The sequence below is a fragment of the Vigna unguiculata genome, chromosome 5 (genome assembly GCF_037176805.1).
Source record: "Vigna unguiculata cultivar grain cowpea cultivar isolate G323 ecotype 2 chromosome 5, ASM3717680v1, whole genome shotgun sequence".
In the NCBI taxonomy this organism is placed as follows: domain Eukaryota; kingdom Viridiplantae; phylum Streptophyta; class Magnoliopsida; order Fabales; family Fabaceae; genus Vigna; species Vigna unguiculata.
In genome coordinates this window covers 20,315,682-20,335,048 of record NC_140796.1, presented here as the reverse complement: position 1 = coordinate 20,335,048, position 19,367 = coordinate 20,315,682, and the positions used below count along the sequence as shown (strand labels likewise).

The following is a 19,367-nucleotide window of genomic DNA, read 5'->3' as shown; positions in this document are numbered from 1 at the left end:
TTCTTTCACCTTCATTTCGTATACTTGTGCTCTCCATGACAATAGAGAGCTAAACCCATTTTGTTGGGGCTAGATGTAGCCACTAAACTCTTGTATTTTGTAAATGTTTTGAATACATACATGTTTCTTCCATTAATTTCTAGTATATTTGTTTCTTTACTTAATGCTTGCTTTATTTTGGCCATTCATTGCATGATATTTGGGTCATCGGGTATTGGAAAAATCTTTTGAACCTAGAATTGGAACAAGATGCCTAATGGAACTTGTATCTAGGAATGAAGCTCGACCCATTAGTTATCTTAAACCCTAGTTTGTAAAGCGGATTCACTTATTTAGGGATTCAAGGAATTAACTCTTAATAAGGAAATCTAAGCTCATTCAACTAAGGGATTAGGGTTTGAGTAGACTTATGGGTTGAAATTAGTAATTTAATGGAGAAGAGTTGAGTGTTTTATATGCCTTAGAGTGAAGTCACTGAAATCTAACCCCCAACAATATCAATCCATTGCATTTCTAGTCTTTTCCATTCTCTAAGAGTTTCAAATATCCTAGTTCACCTTTTACTTGTTTATGCACAAATTTACTTTCTTGCATATAATATCAAATTATGGATTCATTATTTAGTTTCAATTAATTATTAATTGCACGATCGATTAGTATTACACAAGTCAATTGGAAAACGATATCCCAATTTTACTGGTTACTACTTACGCAACTTGGTACACTTGCCATAGTACTAACATGCTCTAGTCATTGTCAGCAACGCCGACCACTACAAACATAGTGACGTCTTGATGTTGTATTTTTCTCGTCTCTGTCTTGACGCTGACACGAGAAAAGAGAGCCTCCCAATATGATTGTGTTCCAGCTCAAAAGGGTCAAGGTCCTTCGACGACGCAAAGCCTAATCTAGGGAAGGAAGCGTAAATCTTCGTGAATTGGGTCTTTTGGTCAAGCAAGTTATGGGTGTAGGGTTTTACATTCTGGATTTTATTTGGATGATTTTATTGACATATTTGAAGCAAGTGAGAGATTCATATATCAAACTTGTTTTATAAGACCACACAAACAAATATCAAGGAAGAGAAAAATGAGCGAGAAATTAGTGAGAACTCATACACGTTTGGGAAAGTATAAGCTCGAAAAAACCATTGGCGAGGGAAGCTTTGCTAAAGTAAAGTTCTCAAAGAACATTGAGAACAGAAACCATGTAGCCATTAAAATCCTCGACTATAACCACATACTCTTCCATTTATCACCGTCTCTTTTTTTTCGTGGTAGATTGTGGAAATGTCAAGATCTCTTTTTTTAGGAAAATCATATTTTGACTCCTATAACTTGACTCCCATTTTGTACTTTCTTATGTGGCTTAGTGTGGAACATTGATTAATGTACCACTATCTTTTCTTTTGAATGAATCAATGCCCAATACTAAGCCACGTAAGGGAGTACAAAATGGGAGTCAATTTCTGGGAGTCAAAATATCATTGTCCCTATTTTTATTGGATATGATTTTTCATGTACAAAAATGAAATTCTTTTTATTTCTTATAAATAAAAGCATTGAACGAAACTAAAGTATCATATGTGGTGGAGCACATGATAATGTAGGAAACTTGAAGGTCTATCATTCTCTACCACAATCCTCTCCAATAATTTAATTAATAGAGTCATAAATCATATAAGTGTCAACAAGAATCAATTATTTTCTTTTTTTAGTTGAATTAGGGATCATACTCATATTTAATACATGTATTTTGCAACAACAGAATCTTCTTATGGACTCAAATAGTGTTCTGAAAATTACATATTTTGTATTAAGTACCTACGCACAAAAGGTAAGACATGTATATACATGTGTGCCTAGCCATATAATTACTTTATGTACATGTTATGCATTTCTGGTTTGGCCATAAGAAATAGAAGTGCTTAAATTTGATAGGATACCCTATTAGTTGTTACTTTCAAAATGCAATTAATGTGTCTCAATTTAACTTTCATTTCAGGCACTACAAAAAAACATGTAAATACTGACATTTATTTTTGTAATTTACGTCATTTTTAACTGTCGTTATTTACTTGAGCGACGGTTTGCTGAAATGTCGTAATTCTTGCCGTCACAAAGTATAATACGGTGGCTATAGATGAACCGCCGCAACAACCGTCATTTTATATAACGTATTAAGTGGCGGTTTAAAGACGCAAAAAGCGTCAGTTAAAGCTGACGTAATATTTTTACTGGATGACAAATATAATGTGAAAAACGACGCTTTAAACTGACACTATTATCATTATATTATGACATTTTTAAATGTCACCAGTTTAATTAATTACAATTTATTCTGAGATTAATTACGTCATTATCAAATGTATCAAATGACGTAATTTTAATATTTAATTATTTTTTTTAATATTTCTTATACTTTCATAATTCGATAAAATTATTTTTTCATGATAATTTAAAATATATAAAAAATTATAACACTATCAATTAGAAATTGATAAACTAAATTGATTCATTGTCAATATAACATAACTACATCAAAGTACCAATTCAAGCATTTGGAAAAATAAAAAGACAACATTAAGAGTACCAAAATATTCAAGCATCTAAGAAAAAAAGACTACATTATTTGGTGCCTGCAATGAAGAAATAATATAGTATATATGAGTAAGGGAAACTGAAATAAATTATGAGATCCACACAATAAGTTTAAGTAATTTACTAATGTAAATTATAACTCATTAATAGATGGACATACCAAACCAGCAACCATTGCAGCAACATGTTCTGGAACATCTTCTTTAGAAGCAATATAGGCAAGCAGTGCTTGCACTTGGTTCTTGACAGTTGCAAGTTCATTTTCAATCTTCACAAACTTATCTTTGTCATGTGGTGAAGCTGCATCAGGTGAAGCAAAGTTGATTCCTCTTATTCTTGTAGTTGATTGCTGAAAAGCAAGAGTAGGACACACACCATACGAAAGTCCTCTAACCCGACCTGGATGCTCTTTTCCAAATATGACACCAATAGGATCATTTGGAGATATTTCAGATGCAGTTTCCGGATTTTTCAACATCAATTCATCAATTTTTTCCTGCATAAAAATAGGAATAATAATTCAACTTTAATTCATCAATTTTCAGTTTCCAATTTATTCTATCTCCAACACAACATTAACTCAAAATGGGATAAAACATGAACTACAGATCCTAGTATTTCATGAAGATTGAAGAAAATGATGAAGTGAGATATAAATACTTAATTTGTCGAGATGTTTGATGTTTGATTAAGAAAAAGATAAAAGTGTGTAACAAATTTATTAAAGGAATAATGTCTTCAATTAAGTATGCTTTGTAGTGGGTTTACAGTAACAAATCAGACACGTTGCTTACTTCTCAATTAGAGTATCAATCTACACTAATTACTATTCTCAATGCAATATGAATATTAGAGACCATGAGCATGCTAAACTACAACTAAATCATATAACACTCCAAATCAAGACCCTCTAATTGTGTCTCATTGCTCCTAAATGGCCTAGTTCTAACGCAGTTCCCACCCTGTTTCCACAACCCATTCTCAAAATGTGATTGGGCAAATGTCCTGAGAGACACTGTGCCTTTGAACTTCTCTAATGAGTTGTCCAAGAGACAGTAATGAGCATGCTAAAACTAAATGCAAAATGAGTTTAAAAGCAGAACTTGCATGAAACCTAAATGGTGCCAATAAAACCAATCTGTGATAGTAGAAAAACAATGCAATTCAGTAACATCAAACATAATTCAATTCATGACTTTTAACATATTTATGTACTGATTTTGCTTTTGCAGATCCAAAAGATGGCCTGAGGAAACTTGAAAATTCGTTTTTGCTTGGTCTAGACTTAGTTTTTGCTTTTATTTGTTCATTTCTTTGAATTTAAGTTCATTCCTCTTCCCACCAAAGCAGAGATATTTTAGATGTAATGTAAATGCATCATGCAATGAGGATAGGAAAAGAATATGCTGAAAGAACTCAGGCAGATGCGGTTACTGTAGACAAAAACTGATGCAGAGTTTTACAGCAGAAAAATGCAGAGTTTTACAACAGAAAAATCACAATGCAAAGATGGTCCTGAATGCTGCAGATGTGCCATTATGAAATCAATTCATGGATTAATCCAGCACAACACAAAATCAAATCTTGAACATTTGTAGAATATTTCAGATGTATCCACAGCACAACCCAAAATCAGAAATATTTCAGATGTATCCAGCACAACCCAAAATTAATTGATGGATTCAAGAAAAGCATGCTGTCATAACTTAATTAACAGAAAAGCATCCAAATTCAGTCATCTAATAATCCATATTTTAACAACTTAATGATATGAGTAAAGTTACCCCAATCTCCATAGCCTCGTCATTCACATAGGTGCCATTTTTTCTCTTATGAGTCACCTTCCACATTTCAGCTCTCCCAATATTCTTACCAAGCTCCAATTTCTAATATTCAAAGGAAATAATTTAAGTCAAACATTAGAATATTACTAAATTGAGAACAAAATATCAAAAAAAAAATACCAAATTTTCCCTTCTTCTTGACAAAGACATAGCACCACCCGTGTGAGGAATAGTTTGTCTTTTCCTGATATCTCTATTTCTATTACCCATTTTCTACCAAATGAAAAGGAAATCAGTTTTGTGGAAATTTAAATTGAGAATGTATGTAAATATACTAATTACAATTTGTTTACCATTGTTGAAGGCTTGAGACGATAATCAACAAAAAGAGCCCATTGATCCATGGTAATCTCATCGGGAACATTCTTGATGAGATCATTTCTACTAAGAAGGGGGTCATAAAACTCATTCCACAGCTTCCATCTGTACTCCCTCCATAGTTTTCCAATTCTAGACATAACATCTCTTTTTGCCAAGTCCTCATTTATCTTGAAACAAAATCGAGGCTTCAAAGAATTCAAATGTTAGTCAATATTTATAATTTATATTTAATAGAAGAAATAACAATAGAGAGTTTAATTACCTTTAGACTTTCCCACACTTTGTCCTTGTAAGTATCTGGCACAGATGACCACCTTTCAAAACTTATAGGGAACAATATACAATTTGTTGCTAGCTGCCCACACACTCCAGCAAGAAGACCAGATGCTTCTCCAATTGGTTGATATTTATCATCATAATTCACAACCACACGTAATCCATTTGGCAAGTTGTGAGCATCCTTAACCTTGACCTTAAGATTTTTACTAACTCCATCTTCATCTGTAAAAATCAAATACATTAATTGGAACTTATTAATTGAAAACATTAACACAATATTAAATTTACCTATAGCATCCACAAACCAATAATGGTTTGATTGTCTTCCTTTTTTGGGGATTACTACTACAGGTTCAGCTTCAGAATTGGGTTGACTATATTGAGATGTTGGCTGTGAAAATTCTGAAGATGGCTGTGAAGATTCAGAAGCTGGTTGTGAAGGTTCAAGTGGTTGTGCAGGTTCAGAAGTTGCATCTGCAGATTCAATTCCTTGCTCTCCAGGTTGAGTTGTTGGTTGTCCTAGTTGAATGCTTGCTTGTCCTTGTTGAGTAGATGGTTGTCTAGAGGTATCTTGCACATAATTTCCCATAGAATGTTCTAAACTGGATGAAATGTGTTCAATTTCAGGGGTACTTGGAACTGACTTCAGCAAGTTCCTAATCCTCTTGGGTCTAGGCATATCTGCACAAAAAACAAAAAATAAACCAATAAAAAATTAATTAATAAGGTAAACATGTATTACTAAGTTTTCTACACTTTAACTTAGAAATAAGGTAAAAGTAAATAATTTATAACTAATACATGTTCCACCAAGTTCTATGACCTAGACTCATACCGAGTAATTATTATTACTCTGACATTGAATCATTTTCATCGTTACGGTTGTCCTCATTTAATAAGTCATCATCTTCATCGTCCCTAAAAAGTGCTAGTTGTTCAGAGTCACTAAAAAATTGATTTAAGTCTTGCTGTGGACATGTTTCAACTTCACAAACATCAATATCACCTTCTCCCATATCATAAAAGTCTCTTGGTTTGACATGGAGAGCAATGGCCCAATCCTTGTTGACCTCATCATTGACATAATAGACCATTTCAGTTTGTGAAGCTTCAATGTATGGGTCATGATCCTCACGATCTCCAATGTGAATTAATCGTGAGAAATTTATACAAGTGAACCCCCATGCATCCTTTTTAAACCCCCTTTCTTATGTGGTGTCAGCCCATTTACATTTGAACAATGTAACTTTAAATTTCCCATAGTAATTGAGCTCAATTATGTCTTCTAATTTTCCATAATATGCCAAATCTGCTTCTCTAATGTTATTGTCTGCACTACTTGCAACACATGATGTTGAAGAAGTTAAGAACACTCTACTATTTTGGGTTTTCATCCCATGTTCTCGACTTTGAGTTCTAAATTTGTATCCATTAACATTAGAGGCAGTAAATCTTCTAGCATGTGGTGTTGGACCTCGAGCTAAATACTTTAGATCATCTGGCACTGAACTCGAAATGTCTGGGTTATCAATCTAAAAAAATAATGAATTTAGACGTCAATTTAAAGTGAAACTTTAATTTAAGATCTAATAACACATATTATTATACATACCCTACGAGGAAACCAATTCATGAAATCCTTATTAACAATCTTTTCTATCTCTGTATTGGAAATTCTTCGCCTTCTAGATTGCCTTCGCAAATGATCTTTAAATTCTCTAATATAATATGTCAACATATTACTAATAATAAAATAAAAACACATTGTAAATATAACTACATTATTGTTTATGGTAATACTCACTCAATATAAGGTTTAACCTGAGGGCAATTAAATAACACATATCGATGTGCTTGGGTTTTCTCCATGGTTGACATTTGAAAAGTTGAAGAGGCACTTACTACTCTACCAATTGGTGGAAATAGGGTACTCAATTCAGATAATTCTGTATCACCATAATCATCCACACGTGAAGGTCTATTAATTCTTGTTTCCACCCCTTCCATATACTGAGAGCAAAAGGTTAGAACCTCTTCAGCTATGTATCCTTCAGCAATAGAACCTTCGGGTTGTGATTTGTTTCGAACATAGGACTTTAAGTGTCCCAAATACCTATATAATTTTAAAACAATTAGGCAAAACAAATGTTACACTTAAAACAAAAATAGAAAGGTGTGTTGTCGACAAACCTTTCAATGGGATACATCCAACGATAATGTACCGGACCTCCAAGTTTTGCTTCCCCGGCTAGGTGACCAGTTAAATGAACCATGATTGTAAAGAAGGTAGGAGGGAATAACATTTCTAAGTGGCATAGTGTTTCAATCATGCGACACTCAAGTTTTTCAAGATCCAATTGACTTAAACTTTTGCCACATAATTGTCGAAAAAAGGAACATAGTTCTACTATCACTGCAGTGACATTGTTTGAAAAAAGATTGCGTATGGCAATAGGTAGTAAGTGTTCCATAAGAATATGACAATCATGACTTTTGAGTCCAAATATCTTTCCATTTTTCAAGTCAATACATCGTGAAATGTTACTTGAGTATCCATCTAGCATTTTAACATTTTTCAATGTTTGCAAAAATGTTTTCTTCTTTGCTTTTGACAATGAAAACAAAGCTGGCTGATATCTTCCTTTATCATCTGGCCAAAGTTCCTTCCTTATACCCATTTCTTTAAGAACCTTTCGGGCTTTAACATTATCTTTTGATTTTGTAGGCTCATTAAGCAAAGTATACAAAACATTGTCACAAACGTTCTTCTCAATATGCATGACATCTAGACAATGTCTCAACAAGTTCGTCTTCCAATAAGGAAGATCAAAAAATATACTTCTTTTTTTCCATTGTTCTGCTCCAACAAATTCAACATTGGTTCCTCGACCTCTCTTACTTGTATTTGGAATTTCTATTGGCTTCCCAAATGTAACATTCAAACCCTCAACTTGTTTAAATATGTCTAACCCAGTCAAAGGTAGTGGTGCATCCCTTAGCTTAATTTTTCCATTAAAAAGAGACCGATTGAATCTAAATCTATGATCTTTTTCTAAAAATTGACGATGTCCCATAAAACAAAATTTTCCCCTGTACAGCCAACAAGAATCTGTATCAAAGTTACAAGTAGGGCAAGCATTTCCAGTGTGCGTGTTCCATCCAGATAAATTTCCTAGCCCAGGAAAATCACTAATTGTCCACATCAAAGCCGCTCGCAATGTAAACATTTCTTTTTTCGAATAGTCAAATGTTTGCACTCCATCAAACCATAACTCCTTCAATTCTTTGATCAATGGTTGTAAGTAGACATCAATATCATTCCCTGCCATTTGTTTACCAGGAATTATCATAGAGAGGATAAAGGAGGTTTGCTTCATACACTCCCAAGGAGGACGATTGTAAGGAATGAGCACCACTGGCCATATACTATGATTAGTACTCATGTTTCCAAAAGGGTTGAAACCATCACTAGCTAAGCCTAGTCGTATATTTCGCGGATCACTTGCAAATTCAGGATGCAATACATCAAATGTTTTCCAAGCCTCAGAATCTCTAGGGTGCCTCATCAATTCGTCGTGGTTTTTTTCTGATGCATGCCATGTCATAGAATTAATTGTCTTAGAACACATAAATAATCTTTGCAATCTCGGCTTTAAGGGAAAGTAACGCAATATCTTTGCATATTGTTTCTTATTTTTATCTTTCCATTTCGACATCTTACACCGTTTACATTCTTCTAAGTCTTCATTCTCTTCACCCCAATATAGCATGCAGTCTTTTGGGCAAGCCGGTATTTTGACATAGTTAAGACCAAGCTTGCTAATTGAATTCTTGGCCTCGTAGAATGAGCTAGGAAACTTAGCATGTTCAAATGCGTCCTTTAGCAACTCTAGAATCAATGTCATTGCTTTGTCACTCATTCTACACATGCACTTTATATGATATAACTTCAACATGAATGATAACTTTGAATACTTTGTACAACCATCATATAATGGTTGGTTATTTTCCTTCAACAAAGCATCAAAATCTATATTTCCTTCATCACGCATCATGTTAGCTTGCACACCATCTTCTTCGGTAGCCTTGTCAAAATCATTAACATCATTCCCCACAAACCCGAATGCATCATTCAACATGTCTTCCATTGGATTTTGAGATTCTAAAAAATCTTGAACCACATTTGCACTTCTACCAGCCATGGAATCACTTACACTTGGTCCTTCACCATGCATATACCATGTTTTGTAGTTTTCAGGAAAAGGTCTACATGTTAAGTGTTCTAGAACTGCATCCCTAGTTTGCCATTTATTGAAACCACATTTTGAACATGGACACTTAATAACACGACCATTACCATGTTCAAAAGCAAAATCCAAAAAAATATTCAGCCCATTTGAATATTCAATGGTGTTTCGTGGTTTAGAAGTCCACGATTTATCTATTGGCATGACTACAAAATAAACACCAAAGAAAAAAAATTCATTACTTAGGAATGAAATCATATAAACAAGAGGAAGGTGTTCTATCCTCAAAACAACTAAATGAAAGAGTTAACTAAAATAATTAGTTAACTAAAGTATTCACTCAAAGCAATTATAAAATAAAGGACAAAACATATATATTTTATCTGCAAAACAATTAAATGAAAGAGTTAACTAAAATAATTGAATTGCAAAGAACATGACTTAAGCTCAAACCTTGATATTATATGAAATAAGCTGGACAAAGTTTGCAGCAGCTTTAACTTGCAAGTTGTCCAAATTTTATCCTATACAAATAGAGAAAGTATATATCAAATTGGAGTTCATGCAATGTAATATCCGATTAGAGAGAAAAAATTGTTGTAGATCCTTACAAATATCAACACCAATAATGTACATGAATAACTAGTATGCAGAACCACAAAAAAAATGTATTTGTTAATACATTTCAGTAAAAAATACAGATTATGATCACAAAAAATCACCATGTTTCAGAACATGACAAAATACAGAAATCACAACTAATCACAAGCACCAAACAACCAAATTGATGGCAGAACCACACCAAGGCAGACACAAAAAATTGATAGTGTGCTTAAGATCACATATGTTCATATACTCCAAAATCACAGAAAGGAAAAAACAAAATAACCAACACCAAACAAGCTATAACTAATATCAATATCATCAGTAACTTTAAGAGCTAGAAATTGCATTGTGGAGCTTATGTTTATCTGCAAAATGAAGTTGTACAGGAACTACAGTATAACCGCAACAAAACATCATAACTTTATTATTGAGGATGTTTAAGATGATAATAAAACATGAACAGATGCCTTTAATGGAAGCCTCCATTACCACTTGTTGCAGGATTTTAAACCGCAGCAACATGCAGTAATGGAAGCCTTTGGGGTCACCAAAACTCATTCTGTGTTCAAAGCTCCATGCATAGATCTAAGAAACTTGTTATTTTATTTCTCAGTCAAGCACACACACCCTTATTGACAGCATGATTGTGTTTGAAATGGTTTAGAATAAAGTTGAAAGTGATTGAGATTTGGCAATGATCCCATCCACCAAAACTTGCTTCACAATGTCATAGGAGAGGTTAGTCATCACTTAGCCTATAAAAAGAAGTTTGCGCAAGTGGCCAAACATAAGTAATTGGAATGACAATCTTCACTTGATTAGGTCAAATTCAACTCAATTTAACCAAAAAACGATTAACATTTGAAACAGATGAAAAAAGATGATTTTGGTATAGCCATCTAAATACCATATACCAGAAGCAGAATAGAGAGTGAAAAAGGTTGAAAAAGATGATGCAGCAGGTTTTCCGATATAGGAATGGCTTTAAATACCATATACCATATACCACAAACAGAATGGCTTTAAAGATAAAAGGAATAATATAGTAATAGAAGCCACACAAGTCAAAACTGATTGATGATAATTACAGAATGCCACCAATTAACATTGCAGATAAACCCTTTCATGCAATGATTAAATTTAGAAATGGAACATTTGGTAAGCCATGTGTCAACATTGATTTAAGACAAAATCAAACAAACGAGTATCAGTATAGCTGCAATAACATATTAATTTATTCCCAAAAAACCAAGCACAAAACGTTAGCTGCAATACCACAAATCAAGCAGAAAACCAGCACCCAACAAAAAAAAAGAAAAAAAATACTAGAAGTGAAATTCAGAGGCCAAACCGGAACTGAAATTCGAGCTTCAGTGTGGTGGAGACAACTGGTGCGAGTTCCTCGCCCTTCGATGTCGAACTGCCGTTGTCCACCGCGCGAACCCTAATCCTACAATTGGCCACTCAAATCAAAAATTGGCAAGATTCAATTCAAAAAGGTAACACAAATTTGATGAATATCATACCAGAAACAGAAAACGACTGGACTGAGGCGCAAATGCGAGCAATCAAACCTTTCTCCTTCAGAACGAGGTTGAAGAACCCAATGAGCAAATAAGAACGGAGGCAATCGTGGACTGATTGAGAAGGAAGGAGAAAAGAGAACGAGTTGAAACGAAGACGTGAAATGAAGGAGAAAGGAGAAAGGAGAAAGAGGCGAAATGGAGAGGTGAGTGAACGGAGAGGTGAGTGATGGAGAGGTGAGTGACGGAGACGTGAGTGACGGAGAGGTGAGTGATTTAGGGCGACCTGAAGGAGAAAGGAGAAAGGAGATACGCGAATGAGACGCAGAGAAGGATGCGAGTTTGGTTTGACGCAGAGAGACGAGAGCTTAGTGATGAACGCAGAGAGAGTGAGAGTGAAGTGATTTGTTGGGTGTCAGCGAGAGAACAAAATTTTACCCAAAAAAAAGAAGAAAATATTTGTTGAGTGGGAAAATGAAATAAAAAAGAGAGGGAACAAAATTTTACCAAAAAAAAGGAGGCATCGAGAAAAAAGTGAGATAGAAAATAATTTCATAAAATTATAAAAATAATATTTTATATAAAGTGACATTTCAAAATGACACAATTTGAAATAATAATATGACAATGTAAAAGATGGTGGTTAGAAACGCCACATTATACATTTACATTACGGCTGTTACCAAACTGACGTATTATACTGCGAAAAGCGACTGTTTTAATTAACCGTCATATTAAAACCATCATTATATACATGATTTTTTGTAGTGAGGTATATTACTTTTTCTTAACTTTTAACTGAATGTATTTAATATAGGAGGATGAACTTCTCCGCATTACTTGTGGAATGATAATTGACATTATCATGTTTTTATTTTATTTATTTTTATATTTTACTTTTACTTTATTTTGTATTTTATTTATTATTTCAAGTATTACTAAATAAATTCAAAAAGAAAAATGTGTGGTTATATTATGCAAATACTGGAAAATATCAGAGATTTGGGAAGATTATCCACAAAATAAGTTGAATGTTGATCAGTCAAAGATTATCAACAATATTATATATCTAAATAGTTGGTTAGTCAAATTACAAGTTACAATGATTGAAGAATAAATCAAAGATATGGAATTTCCAAAGATTAAAAGATATATATCAAGAATTATCTCTTATAATTTATTCAGGTCCCAAATCAAATCTAAGTTTTAGACCCAATCAAAGTATGAAAGTCTATAAATTGAGGGTTTGACATGTGTGGATTATATTATGCAAATAAAGAAAAATCTAAGAGATTTAAGAAAATTATCAACAAAATAATTGGAATATTGATTAGTCAAAGATTATCAATAATATTAGATATCCACAAAGTTGGTTACTCGAATTACAAGTAAGAACAATTAAAGAATATTTCAAACATATGAATATCCAAAGATTAAAAGATATATATAGAGAACTATATCTTAGAATTTATTCAAGTACAAAACCAAATCTAAATTTTAGACCCAATCCAATTATGAAAGTCTATAAATTCAGGGCATGACATGTGTGGATTATATTATCCAAATAAAGGAAAATTTCAAAGATTTGGGACGATTATCAACAAAATTAGTGGAATATTGATTAGTCAAAGGTTATCAATAGTATTAGATATCCACAAAATTGGTTACTCAAATTACAAGTCAAAATAATTGAAGAATCATTCGAATCTCTAAATATAAAAAGACATATATCAACAATTATCTCTTACAATTTATTCAAGTACCAAATCAAATCTAAATTTTAGACGCAGTCCAATTACGAAAGTCTATAAATTGAAGTTTTGACATGTGTGGATTATATTATTCAAATAAAGGAAAATCTCGGAGATTTTGGAAGATTATCAACAAAATAAGTGAAATATTGATTAGTCAAAGTTTATCAGCAGTATTAGATATCCACAAAGTTAGTTACTCAAATTACAAGTTAGAATAATTGATCAATAATTTAAATATATTGAATCTCCAAAGATTAAAAGATATATATATAAGGAAATATCTCATACAATTTATTCAAGTACCACATAAAATCTAAATTTTACACCAAGTTGAATTATGAAAGTCTATAAATTGAGTGTTTGACATGTGTTGATTATATTATGCAAATAAAAGAAAATCACAAAGATTTGGGAAGACTAACAACAACAAAAAATGGAATATTTATTAGTCAAAGATTATAAACAATATTATATACCCACAAAGTTGTTTTCTCAAATTACAAGTCAATATATTTTAAGAATAATTCAATGATATGGATTCTCCAAAGATTAAAAGCAATATATGGAGAATTATCTCTTACAATTTATTTAAATACCAAATCAAATCTAAATTTTAGGCCCAATCCAATTATGAAAATCTATATATTGAGGGTCTGACATTTGTTGATTATCTTATGTAAATAAAGGAAATCTCATAGATTTGGGAAGATTAACATCAATAAAAGTTAAATATTGATTATTCAACGATTGTGAAGAAGATTAGATATTCACAAAGTTGGATACTCAAATTACAAGTCTGAATAATTGAAGAATAATTCAAAGATATGGATTATCCAAAGATTCAAAGATATATATCAAGAATTATCTTATACAATTTATTCAAGTACAAAATCAAATCTAAAGTTTAGGCCTAGTCCAATTATGAAAGTCTATAAACTGAGGGACTGACATGTATTGATTATATTATGCAAATAAAGGAAAATCTTAGAGATTTAGGAAGATTAACAACAAAATAAGTGGAATATTGATTAGTCAAAGATTATCAACATTTAGATACTGACAAAGGTGTTTACTCAAAGTACAAGTGAGAATAATTGAAGAATAATTCAAAGATATGGATTCTCTAAAGATTAAAAGATATACATCAAGAATTATCTCTTACAATGTATTCACGTACCAAATCAAATCTAGGTTTTAGGCCCACTCTAATTATGAAATTCTAGAAATTGAGGGTCTGGTATGTGTTTATTATGTTATGCAAATAAAGGAAAATCTCAGAGATTTGGGAAAATTATCAATAGAATAAGTGGAATATTTATGAGTCTAAGATTATTAGCAATATTAAATACCCACAAAGTTGTTTACTCAAAGTACAAGTCACAATCATTGAAGAATAAATCAAAGATATGTATTCTCCAAAGATTAAAAGATATATATCAAGTATTATCTCTTACAAATTATTGAAGTACCAAATCAAATCTAAATTTTAGGCTAGTCCAATTATGAAAGTCTAGAAATTAAGGGTTTGATATGTGTTGATTATGTTATGCAAATAATGGAAAATCTCAGAGATTTGGGAAAATTATCAATAGAATTAGTGGAATATTTATTAGTCATAGATTATCAACAATATTAAATACCCTTAATGATGTTTACTCAAAGTACAAGTCAGGATAATTGAAGAATAATTCAAAGATATGGATTCTCCAAAGAATAAATGATATATATCAAGAATTATCTCTTACAATTTCTTCAAGTACCAAATCAAATCTACATTTTAGGCCTAGTTCAATTACGAAAGTCTACAAATTGAGGGTCTAATATGTGTTATGTAAATAAAGGAAAATCTCAGAGATTTGGGAAGATTAACAACAATAAAAGTCGAATATTGATCAGTCAAAGATTATCAAAAGTATTAGATATCGACAAAGTTGGTTACTCAAATTACAAGTTAAGATCATAGGAGAATAATTCAAAGATATAAAATGTCCAAATATTAAAAGATATATATCAAGAATCATCTCTTACAATTTATTCGAGTACAAAATCAAATTTAAATTTTAGGCCCCGTCCAATTATGAAAGTTTATAAATTGAGGGTCTGACATTTGTTGATTATTTTATGTAAATCAAGGAAAATCTCAGAGATTTGGGAAAATTAACAACAATAAAAGTTGAATATTGATTAGTCAAAGATTATCAACAATATTAGATATCCAAAAAGTTGGTTACTAAAATTCAAGTCAAAATAATTGAAAATAATTCAAAGATATAGAATCTCAAAATATTAAAAGATATATATCAAGAATTATCTCATACAATTTATTCAAGTAAAAATCAAATCTAAAGTTTTGGCCCAGTTTAATTATGAATGTCTATAAATTGAGGGTCTGACATGTGTTATTTATATTATGCAAATAAAAGAAAATCTTAAAGATTTGGGAAGATTCAAGGCAAAATAAGTGGAATATTGATTAGTCAAAGATTATCAACAATATTAGATACCCACAAAGTTGTTTACTCATAGTACTAGTCAGAATAATTGAAAAACAATTCAAAGATATAGATTCACCAAACATTAATACATATAAATATATATATATATTTATATGTATATATATATAAATAAGGAATTATCTCTTATAATTTTTTCAAGTACCAAATCAAATCTAAATTTTAGGCTCAGTCCAATTATGAAATTCTAGAAATTGAGGGTCTGATATGTGTTGATTATATTATGCAAATAAAAGAAAATCTCAGAGATTTGAGAAAATTATTAATAGAATAAATGGAATATTTACTAGTAAAAGATTATCAGCAATATTAAATACCAAAAAAGTTTTTTACTCAAAGTAAATGTTAGAATAATTGAAGAATAATTCAAAGAAAAGGATTCTCTAAAGAGTAAAAGATATATATAAAGAATTATCTCTTACAATTTATTCAAGTACCAAATGAAATCTATAATTTTGGCCCAGTCCAATTATGAAAATCTAGAAATTGAGGGTCTGATATGTGTTGATTATGTTATGCAAATAAAGGAAAATCTCAAAGATTTAGGAAGATTAACAAAAAAGTAAGAGGAATATTGATTAGTCAAAGATTATCAATAGTAATAGATATCCACAAAGTTGTTTACTCAAATTACAAGTCAAAATAATTGAAAAATAATTCAAAGATATAAAGTCTCCAAAGATTAAAAGATATATATCAAGAATCATCTTATACAATTTCTTCAAGTACAAAATCAAATCTAAAGTTTAGGCCCAGTCCAATTATGAAAGTCCTGAAATTGAGGGTCTGACATGTGTTGATTATTTAATGCAAATCAAGGAAAATCTCAGAGATTTGGGAAAATTATCAATAGATTAAATGGAATATTTATTAGTCAAAGATTATCAGCAATATTAAATACCCTCAAAGATGTTTACTCAAAGTACAACTCAGAATAATTGAAGAATAATTCAAAGATATGGATTCTCCAAAGGTTAAAAGATATATATCAAGAATTATCTCATACAATTTATTCAAGTACCAAATCAAACCTAAATTTTAGGCCCAATCCATTTATGAAAGTTTAGAAATTTAGGTTCTGATATGTGTTGATTATTTTATATAAATAAAGGAAAATCTTAGAGATTTGGGAAGATCAACAACAATAAAAGTTGAATATTGATTAGTCAAAGATTATCAACAGTATTAGATATCCACAAAGTTGGTTACTCAAACTTCAAGTTAAAATAATTGTAGAATAATTCAAAGATATGGATTCTCCAAAGGTTAAAAGATATATATCAAGAATTATCTCATACCACTTATTCAAGTACCAAATCAAACCTAAATTTTAGGCCCAATCCATTTATGAAAGTCTAGAAATTTAGGGTCTGATATGATATGTGTTGATTATGTTATGCAAATAAAAGAAAATCTCAAAGATTTGGGAAAATTATCAATATAATAAATCGAATATTTATTAGTCAAAAGTTATGATCAATATTAAATACCGTCAAAGATGTTTACTCAAAGTACAAGTTAGAATAATTGAAGAATAATTCAAATATATGGATTCTCCAAAGATTAATAGATATATATCAAGAATTATCTCTTACAATTTATTCAAGTACCAAATCAAATCTAAATTTTAGGCCCAGTCCAATTCTGAAAGCCTACAAATTGAGGGTCTAACATATGTTGATTATTTTATATAAATAAAGGAAAATCTTAGAGATTTGGAAAGTTGAATATTGATTAGTCAAAGATTATCAACAGTATTAGATATCCACAAAGTTGGTTACTTAAATTACAAGTTAAAATAATTGTAGAATAATTCAAAGATATAAAATCTCCAAAGATTAAAAGATATATATATGAAGAATTATCTCTTACAATTTATTGGAGTACAAAATCAAATCTAAATTTTAGGCCCAGCCCAATTACGAAAGTCTATAAATTGAGGGTTTGACAAGTGTTGATTATTTTATGTAAATCAGGTAAAATCTCAGAGATTTAGGAAGATTAACAACAATAAAAGTTGAATATTGATTAGTCAAAGATTATCAACAGTATTAGATATCCACAAAGTTGGTTACTCAAATTACAAGTTAAAATAATTGTAGAATAATTCAAAGATATAAAATCTCCAAAGATTGAAAAATATATATATCAAGAATTATCTCTTACAATTTATTCGTGTACAAAAACGAATCTAAATTTTAGGCCCAACCCAATTACCAAAATCTATAAATTGAGGATTTGACATGTGTTGATTATTTTACGTAAATCAAGAAAAATCTCAGAGATTTGGGAAGATTAACAACAATAAAAGTGGAGTATTGATTAGTCAAAGATTATCAACAGCTTTAGATATCACAAAGTTGGTTGCTCGAATTACATGTCAAAATAATTGAAGTATAATTCAAAGATATAGAATCTCCAAAGATTAATAGATATATATCAAGAATTATCTCTTACAATTTATTCAAGTACCAAATCAAATCTAAATTTTAGGCCCAGTCCAATTATGAAAGTCTACAAATTGAGGGTCTAACATGTATTATGTAAATAAAGGAAAATCTCAGAAATTTGAGAAGATTAACAACAACAAAAGTTGAATATTAATAGTCAAAAATTATAAACAGTATTAGATATCCACAAAATTGGTTACTCAAATTACAAGTCAAAATAATTGGAGAATAATTTAAAGATATAAAATCAACAAAGATTAAAAGATATATATATATATATATATATATATATATATATATATATATATATATATATATATATATATATATATATATATATATATATCAAGAATTATCTCTGACAATTTATTGGAGTACAAAACGAAATCTAAATTTTAGGCCCAGCCCAATTACGAAAGTCTATAAATTGAGGGTCTGACATGTGTTGATTATTTTATGTAAATCAAGTAAAATCTCAGAGATTTGGGAAGATTAACAACAATAAAAGTTGAATATTGATTAGTCAAAGATTATCAACAGCTTTAGATATCCACAAAGTTGGTTGCTCAAATTACAAGTCAAAATAATTGAAGTATAATTCAAAGATATAGAATCTCCAAAGATTAATAAATATATATCAAGAATTATCTCTCACAATTTATTCAAGTACCAAATCAAATCTAAATTTTAGGCCCAGTCCAATTATGAAAGTCTACAAATTGAGGGTCTAACATGTGTTATTTAAATAAAGGAAAATCTCAAAAATTTGAGAAGATTAACAACAACAAAAGTTGAATATTAATTAGTGAAAGATTATAAACAATATTAGATATCCACAAAGTTGGTTACTCAAACTACAAGTCAAAATAATTGGAGAATAATTCAAATATATAAAATCTCCAAAGATTAAAAGATATATCTAACAAGAATTATCTCTTACAATTTATTCGAGTATAAAATCAAATCTAAATTTTACGGCCAGTCCAATTATGAAAGTCTATTAATTGAGGGTCTAACATGTGTTGATTATTTTATGTAAATCAAGGAAAATCTCAGAGATTTGGGAAGATTAACAACAATAAAAGTGGAATATTGAATACCCAAAGATTATCAACGGTATTAGATATCCACAAAGTTGGTTACTCAAATTACTAGTCAAAATAATTGAAGAATAATTCAAAGATATAGAATCTTCAAAGATTAAAAGATATATATCAAGAATTATCTCAT

The 19,367-nt window shown here is 30.5% G+C and overlaps 1 protein-coding gene and 1 pseudogene across 1 annotated transcript; both read right to left on the bottom strand.

Moving 5' to 3' along the window:
- Positions 1 to 2,640: 2,640 nt before the first annotated feature.
- Positions 2,641 to 5,723, bottom strand: LOC114184458 (uncharacterized). Its single transcript, XM_028071768.2, has 6 exons — positions 5,333 to 5,723; positions 5,028 to 5,266; positions 4,738 to 4,950; positions 4,565 to 4,657; positions 4,385 to 4,486; positions 2,641 to 3,096 (listed from the first exon to the last, which is right to left on the bottom strand). Exons 1-6 carry the CDS (start codon positions 5,721 to 5,723, stop codon positions 2,734 to 2,736), a joined length of 1,401 nt encoding a protein of 466 aa, XP_027927569.2. The 3' UTR covers positions 2,641 to 2,733.
- Positions 5,724 to 5,892: 169 nt separating this feature from the next.
- Positions 5,893 to 11,873, bottom strand: LOC114186232 (uncharacterized; annotated as a pseudogene).
- Between the last annotated feature and the right edge of the window lie 7,494 nt (positions 11,874 to 19,367).